This window comes from Stegodyphus dumicola, chromosome 2, assembly GCF_044657685.1.
Source record: "Stegodyphus dumicola isolate Sdum_Otavi_A_Nest chromosome 2, ASM4465768v1".
Lineage (NCBI taxonomy): Eukaryota > Metazoa > Arthropoda > Arachnida > Araneae > Eresidae > Stegodyphus > Stegodyphus dumicola.
In genome coordinates, this window is record NC_140769.1 from 38059428 (window position 1) to 38068127 (window position 8700).

At 32.0% G+C, this 8700-nt stretch overlaps 1 protein-coding gene across 1 annotated transcript in view; it reads right to left on the reverse strand.

Annotated features, from left to right (window-relative positions):
• LOC118185578 (peptidylglycine alpha-hydroxylating monooxygenase-like) overlaps positions 1–8110 on the reverse strand; it is a 77299-nt gene extending 69189 nt beyond the window's left edge. Inside the window, exon 1 of the mRNA XM_035355456.2 lies at positions 7894–8110. Within this exon, the coding sequence (XP_035211347.1) occupies positions 7894–8031 (138 nt within the window). The 5' untranslated portion in view covers positions 8032–8110. The remainder of the gene's footprint in view (positions 1–7893) is intronic.
• Between the last annotated feature and the right edge of the window lie 590 nt (positions 8111–8700).

Consider the following 8700-nt stretch of genomic DNA (forward strand, 5'->3'; position numbering starts at 1 on the left):
TTTCCTTTGAGTGCTTTTGTTCCTTATTAAATGTTTTATTCTACATAAAATAAAATATTGTACTTGTTGATTTATCTTTCGACGAACATTTTGAGAAGATGATTATAGTATAATACTTTAAGAAAATACGATTGTTTTCCTTTAATGAATGCATGTCTTAAAAAATATTTCTTGAAGCGAAAGAAAATCATTATGAATAAAATCGAATGACTATTTAAATAAAGTAAAAGAGTTACTAAGTGTGTGTTGCTTAATCAGCTTAATATTTTGTTAAGATTAAGATTTCGAAGAATTCAGCTTAAATACAAAAGCTTATGGTAAGACATTTATGTATGTTTTGTATGTTTGCTAACTAGTAAACAATTTTTGAGCAATTTATTATATGTTATTTTCTTGATACAAGTTGAATTTATGAGGGCATTTTATGATATTTTTACGACTTCGAAATAATAAACTTTGTGAGTATTATTGTTTACATTTATAAATACTGTTTAATAGTGGTATATAAATGTACGAGTAACATTGTGTACATTCATACATGCTGTTTAATAGGGGTATATACATTTTACTTAAAGGTATAATTATTAATTCTAAAATACTGTATTGTGAATAAAATCGAAATAACAACAAATTCAACTTCATCTTTTCCCTCCCCCCTGACCTCTCATATAATTATGGCTTACCTTGCCAAAGCACGTAAAGAGGATTTAAAAACTCTCGCTGCAGAACTAGGTTTCACTGTAAACGACACTATGCGAGTAATAGATCTTAAAGATCTTATTGTCAATTCTGACACTTATGATGAGGCTTTTACCAGGAATCTTCTGGAAACTTTAATCGAAACTAGACAACAAAAACAACGTGAAAGCAACGATCTGGAGACACGTCAAAGAAAAGAACAAGAACTTTTATTAGAATTGGAACGTTTAAAATTAAACCTGGCAGCTGCTAGCTCAAATCCTGGCTATGCCGCCTTTGCTTCAAATGCAGCTATTGGAACAAATATTCAACACCTAATCCCTAAATTTACAGGAACGTCTGACATTGCAACCTACCTGCAAATTTTTGAAAGACAATGTGAGAAATTTAATATAAAACAAATAGATTACATCACTCATCTCCTACCTCTTCTGCCTATAGACATTTCGCAAATTATTTTAAGAGAACCAAAAAACAAATTAGAAGATTATTCTTACATCAAGAAGATTCTGCTACAAAGATTCAAATTAAATGCTGAATCATTTCGAATTAAACTTACTACACACCAAAAACACCCTGGGTCTTTATGGAAAGATTTTACTTACGAATTAAACAATTATCTCGAAGAGTGGCTCCATAGTCTCGATGTAACAGACTTTGAATCACTCAAAGACTTGGTCCTGACGGATCAGCTTAAAAGAAGAGTCAGTAGTGACGTTAAGGAGCATTTTATTGATACTTGGGGAAAAATAAAGAGTTCATCTGAATTAGTACAGAAATTGGATGATTATGAAGCTGTACGTGTTAAAAATACGAACTATAAAACTGAACTTCCTGGCAGGCGGAACTATTCTTACAAATCGACTAATCCATCCAAACACAAAGTGGAAAATCGAACAAGTGACATACAGGGAACTCATAAAACCTTTTTAAATCGTAGTCAGCAACAAACAGAGGAAAAGCGACCTCCTTTAATATGCTATGGGTGCGGAAAAACTGGTTTTAATTAGACAAGTCTAAATGTCCAGACTGTAACCCCCCAAAGACTTCAAATTCATCAAATTTTGGCACTATCCAAATCCGATCCTGTTTATCTTCCACTCGGACTGCTGTATTTCCAATTAGTATTGGTGGTGTTTCCGGTACAGCTTTTGCCGACACTGGTGCTAGTCACTCAATTGCAAGTGAATCCCTCTATCATATTCTGCAGAAACAAGATGCAGTATTTGAAAAGACAACACTAGAGGTGTCTTTCGCTGATGGTTTGGTATCTGAAAAAGAGGTACTTCGCACCGAACAAATCATTCTTCTCGAAGGCAGAGAGTTCAAAACTCCGCTCCTTGTGTTGCCTTATGCCAAAAATAACTCGACTCTGTTAGGAACTGACTTTCTTCAAAAAGCTAAAATTGTTTTAAATCTTGCTGAAAATAGGTGGAACTTTTCTGATGAACCTCGAAGAAAATATAGCTTCGTGAAACCTCATCAATCCCAAGTACTGGAAGAAACCCCAGTTGTTGTAAACAACTGCCAACTACGAGAAAATGAAGGACAACAATTAACTCTACAGCCCAACGGCTTGCAACTGATGCATTGCTTAACAAATATCACACTGTCTTCAAAGTAGGGGGAGAAGCCACTAATCAAAAGCCATCTGGCTTACTTCAAACTCAAGTCTATGCTCAACGTTTTGAGACCTTGTCAATTGATCTTTTCGGTCCCCTTCCTGAAACACCGTCTGGTGAAAAATGGATTTTTATTGTGCAGGACTGTGCTACGAAGTGGACAGAACTATTTGCTTTAAAGGAAGCCACGGCCAGAGAATGTGCCATTATTCTTTTGGAGGAAGTCGCCCTTCGATTTGGGTTACCCAGGAAAATAATAAGTGATAATGGTACCCAGTTTACTAGTGCTGTTATGCAACAACTATGCTATATCTTGAACATTGATCAAAGTCTTAGTCCTTTCTATCACCCACAATCTAACCCAGTTGAAAGGAAGAATAGAGATCTGAAACCACGTTTAGCAATACTTGTTGGTAACGACCATCAGTCATGGAAGGATAAACTGCCAGTAATAAGGTTTGCTTTGAATACAGTCAAATGTGCTTCAACTGGACATTCTGCTGCTTTTCTTCAATTTGCACGAGAGTTACGAACCTTAGATGATGTAAAGCATGATATAAAAGCCGTAATTGAGAACGATAATTTTGTTCCCGAAATTACTCCATATTTGAAACGTTTTGCAAGAAATGTACAATAGGTACGAGAAAGAGTCGAAATGCATCAAGATAAGCAGAAACGATATGCTAACAAAAAACGAAGAGAAACACCGAATTCGTTCCTGGAGATAAAGTTTGGGTCACCCTCCACCCAATCAGCAAAGGTCCACTGAAGAAAACTGCTAAATTCATGCCCAAGAGAGATGGTCCTTATGTGATAGTGACTACAAGATCTCCAACCACTTATGATATTGCCGATCCTCATGAACCAGACAAAATTCTCGGCAAGTATCATGTTTCAGCCTTGAATCCATATCAAGATCGAAATAAGTTTCAAAACACAGCTCGTGTAACTCCAGTGGTTCCCTTAAAGAAAAGAGGACGCCCGAAACATGTAATACCATCCGAATCTGCACCTGTTGCACAAGGTGCTGGTGACGCAAAATCTACTCCTCTTCAAACTGGAGCTCGTCCATCTGATTCTCCGCCCGCTGCACAAAGTAGACAAAGGTCAGTTCCTGACTTCTTGCCGAGACGTCTACGAAGTCAGAGGGGGAGGATGTAACAGACCTATTTAAGGGTAATTGAACTATCACGCCATGAACTCATGAACTGTAACCGAACTATTTTATTTAAACGCCATCTCGTGGCGCTATGAAAAAACGTCAGTCGACCTCCAGCCGCCATGATGATAGCTTACTATGTTATGTTATTCTCAATGTTTGATGTTCCATTTGGTATATGTTTCATTTTTATGTATATTTCTTTTGTTTGTAACCGTTCCTGTGTGCTCTGTTAATAAATCCTTTTAAAGCTAGCCGGCATTTGTGTCTATTGAGGAACGGCTACATCACAATATTTATTTAAATCAATCAGACTGAAAAGCAGGAAAGTAATATTTTTAAGATATGCATCTATTGCTTTTAAATAATTTAGTTCGTTAATTAATAACAGGCAGATTAAATATGAAAGAATAATATCTTACGTTTTTGCGAATGGCAACCGACTGGAATGAAAATGGAAATAATGTAATCACATTTCGAGAAAAATAGCCTTTTGGACTAATAAAAATAAAAATCTGATGTTGACACCACATCACTTCCTTGTATGGCCTATTAAATCGTACATAGTTTTTGCTGCACTTCATTTAAACTTATTTTCTCGAATTATTCTAGCTTAAGTAACCGATCCCTTAAGGCAAATTAAAAATGACATCAAAAATGCTAATTTTGAAACTAAACATCCCGGTTGATTTCTGTTGTACGGGAATCAAACTTCTTATAATTTTATTTTCGCACAGCAAGTAAAAAACTTTTCCGAGTATACGTACACGAACCAAAAGATCACATTAAAAATTAGATTTCGTTAATTGCCGGAAATCAATTTTTTTTTTTAATTTGACATAGCTAAAACATTAATATGTTCGTCATTAGAAACATTTCTTTAATTCGAAGTATGTGACTGGTGATTACAAGCAACGATTATGAAAACAAATGCCGGGTAAGGGGCTATATATATAATATATATATATTGGAAAACTAGTTATATTTTTTGTTGGAAACTAGTTATATTGCCATAACTAGTTTCCAACGCTTAGTATTTTACTTTGTTTAATTTCACGTGTAACTTAATTTTTCACCCTTCAATGACATTGTTTTTTTAAAAAATGTATTGAACTTTTCTTGGAGCCGCAGCTTCTGGTAACTTTTTGGCGAGCTGATATAGATTTATATATATATAGATAGATATATAGATATATTTGTATATAATTGAAAAGCTAGTAAGTACTGTGCAGTAAGACCTATTTGGTCTTAAATTTTTTTTTTTTTTTTTTTTTTTTTTTGCGCAATATGCTACGAAAATAAGGAAATAGGAAGAAGAAAAATTGTAGTGAGCTCGCCAAAAAGTTACCAGGAGCTGTGGCTCCAAAAATTGGTTCAACACAGTATTTTTTAAAAAACAATGACATTGAAGGGTGAAAAATTAGGCTACACGCGAAATAAAATGTAGAATATAAAACACAGTTAAAATCAATCGTTGGAAACATGTGAATGGCAAAAAATGCAGTAAAAACCTATCGATGTGATAAATGAAAAATTAACACACATAAAAATTCGATCGATGGAACACGTTAAAACAAAAAAATAAAAACATATGAAAAACATAAAATTATACTGCCGATTGCAATAAAAAAGGGAGGTACACAACTAGATGTTATAGCAGTCTCATGTACAAAACTTCAACGTTCTATGTCTAATCGTTTTTGAGTTATGAAAGGTTCAAAAATACATACGTAGATACGTTTGTACATAGACGTCATGAAAAAATTCCTTTTGAATTCATTTTACACTCTGTTTTGGAAAAAAGAGTACTTTATTCTGTGAGTAAGTACAAACGTCACACACACAAAAAAAGTCTTGCAAAAGGATTCAAGAAAATTAAAATGGATATTTTCTTGAAATACGATACCTGACATTTTTCACGATTACAATTTTTTCTTTACTTTGTAAAAAAAAGTAAAAAGAAAGAAAATGCTTATAAATGATTATAATTTATACATTATTAAAAAATTTCACAGTTACTATTAGACTTTATTTCTGATGTAGAATATAATGTTTTCAGATGAAAACTAGATTCAGAGATTTTACTAGATTTTATTACAGAATTATGTTAGACATTATTATTTGATATATTTCAGAAACAGAGTTTACTTATTACACTAATAGTTCAAATCAACAGTTTCTGTTCTTAAGATGAACAAATAAAATTTTATTTTGAATGGCTCACTTTGATATGGTAATCATGACCATACTTTAATCACATGGAACACACATGATGATCTTAGGATCTTAGGATGATCATAAACTAGCAAAAACTGAGGCTCTGAATATGCAACGAAAAAAAAAAAAAAAAAAGAAAAAAGAAAAAAAAAAGTAAAGAAAAAATTACAACATCTCTGTGAAATATTAAATATTTTCCTTATAAAATATCTGATAAGCACATGAAAGATTAAGTGAAAAATTAGCCACATTTTTCCACATAATTCCCATAGTTCAATGTGTCGTACTTCCAATGTAATAAACGCACAACAGGATAATAGGAGTTTTTTTAATTAAAAGGATACATTCTAATAAATTATTTTTGAGGCAAAAATGAAGAAGTTGAGATTTTTCAAAAATTTCATAAATTTTTTTATACTACATATCGTTGACCATATGCAAAGATTTTATTTATGATTTTTTTTTTTTTACAAAACATTTGCCATATTGTTTCGTCCAGCCTTGTTTATCTTATTCTGATTTGAATAAGATATTACAATTTTGAAATATATTTTTAAAGCAAAAAATATTCATTTTAAATAACTGGGGGGGGGGAACTAAAAATATTTTATATATACTGACACTTCATCTTGATGACAGTGTGATTGCATTATCTTTTGTAAAGAAGACATTGATAACATTTCTAACTTGCAATTGTTACTGATAACGTTCCATTGTTTCACTTTCTGAATGCTATTTCCATTATTGATACTAAAGTGTAGAAATCAGTATTTATATGAAGTTTAATATTTTATGGTATAAATGCATTGTTTACAATTCTGGAATAAATAATGAAACATTAAATGCAGTTTGCAAATATCCTATAAATTGATATTCTGGTTTAAACTCTAGCAAAATTTTTATTTAACGTGTTAAATTTACTTATTTCTTTAATACGATGAAAAAGTGCAATAAAAATGAAACTGAAATGTGAAACTAAAGTCACGTGCACTATGAAAACAAAATTCATACGAATAACATGTTAAATGTTTAAAAACTTGTACGAAATAAAGGAAGTATTGCAATCGTGAAAAATTTCAGATTTCAACAGAAATATCCATTTTGACTATTCTCGAATGCGTTTTGACTAATGTTTACATGATATCTGTACGGACACTATATAGGACTCTTTATTCCAAAACGCATAATAGATTAAACTGTATTTTTTTTTTTTTTCGTGATGCTGTACTTAAATACTCGCGTATCTCGCATAATGCAAAACAATTAATCGTAGAACATTGAAATTTTGTATATGGGACTGCTATATCATCTAGTTGTGCGCCTCCCTTTTTTTTTATTTCAATCGGAGTAAGGAAATATATACCCGGCTACCAAACGTATATCGAAAAGTAAAGTACGGCTTTATCCAGTTTAATTTCCGCAACTACAAGTCGTAGACACATACTTCCAGTTACAAATATGTTTTAAATGATGAAAATATTCTTGTTTTGGCAATTTCAAATTTAAAAAGAAATTAATTTTGGACAAATAACGAAATCGTACATTTAATGAGGTATCCCGGTTCCTATATACTTATATTTGGAAAAGTTTTGTACTCACTGTGAAGAAACAAAAATACAAAAGTTTGACTCAGGTACGACACAAAAATGAATAAATGTGTAAATGAATTGTAGCCAAAAAAATGAGTATAATTTAATAGGCATATAAGGAAGTCATGTAGATTTTAAAACGGGTCACATCAGATTTTTAAAACGGGTATACACGCGATATACCAAAAAGATTTTACTTCTTTCCACTATTAATCACAAATATTGATTAAATTTTATTCCATTTAATTATTTAATTATTTTGAGAGGGATAAATCAAGAGTCATTCATTATGACTTTATTTAAAACGAAACTAGGCATATGTCATTAACTGCAATGTAATTTCTCAGAATGTTTCAACTCTGACATACGCAAACCGGTTAATGTCAGTTGCACCATATGTTCACATCAGGTAGAATCATTTCAAATCAGCTCGTACCAAAACTTCACTTAAATAATAAATACTTTGATTTTTATGATTTTAACGACGATTTTTTCCTTATAAAGCGTAAAATATGCTACTAATAAACCACTGAATATAAGTATATTCTATTGAGGTCGTTTGGAAAGGCAAATAAACTTTCACACATAGGTTTATTTGCCTACTTACCACTTTAGGTTGGACATCTGGCATTAACAGTGGAAACTTTTGCATTTCATCTTCTTTCGCGTTAACCTGTACAATCACAACTGTAAATCCAACACAGAATGCTAATCGTATTAATTGTTTCATACTCATGAAACTCATTTCTGCTGACACAACGCTACTCAGGTATGACCAGCGTGCGTCGATGTTTTTGCTGTCCCCAACGAGAAAGATCGATTAAAAAGCCAGACGCAGTTGCCAAGCAACGGCAACCATTATTAAGGAAGTGAAATCATGTGACGTCAGTGCGGAATAGGCTACGCCATTTCCTGTACAGCAGCTGCAACCTGCTCAACAGGTTTATGAGATTGTAGAATTGGCAGATCTTTCATTCATTCGTTGAATATTCATCCATTTTTTTTAACTCAGCTGGTCAAACGTCAATCGATATCATTTCTATAAAATGGTTATTTGAAAGTAGTGCAAATGAATTACAGAAAATTAATGAACAGAAGTAAAGCTAAATTGCTTGGCAAAAAATTAATATTTCTAATTCTTTTTTTAATTATTAATAATGCGCTTTAAAGTTTTAACACATTTTTAAGAAAATGTGCGAAATTTTCTTCAGTTTTTTTCTAGATTTACATGTTTGATGTAAATGCTCCAAGAAAATTCAAGCATATTGTATTTCTTACGAGACATGGCAAGTATTTATTTATCTTAAATGTGCATATTAAATTAAGTTTAGAAATCTGAACTTCGAGAAGGTAATAAACGTTGTTAATACAAAAGTGAGATCTATTTCACTTGATATGCTATTATATTTTGAGA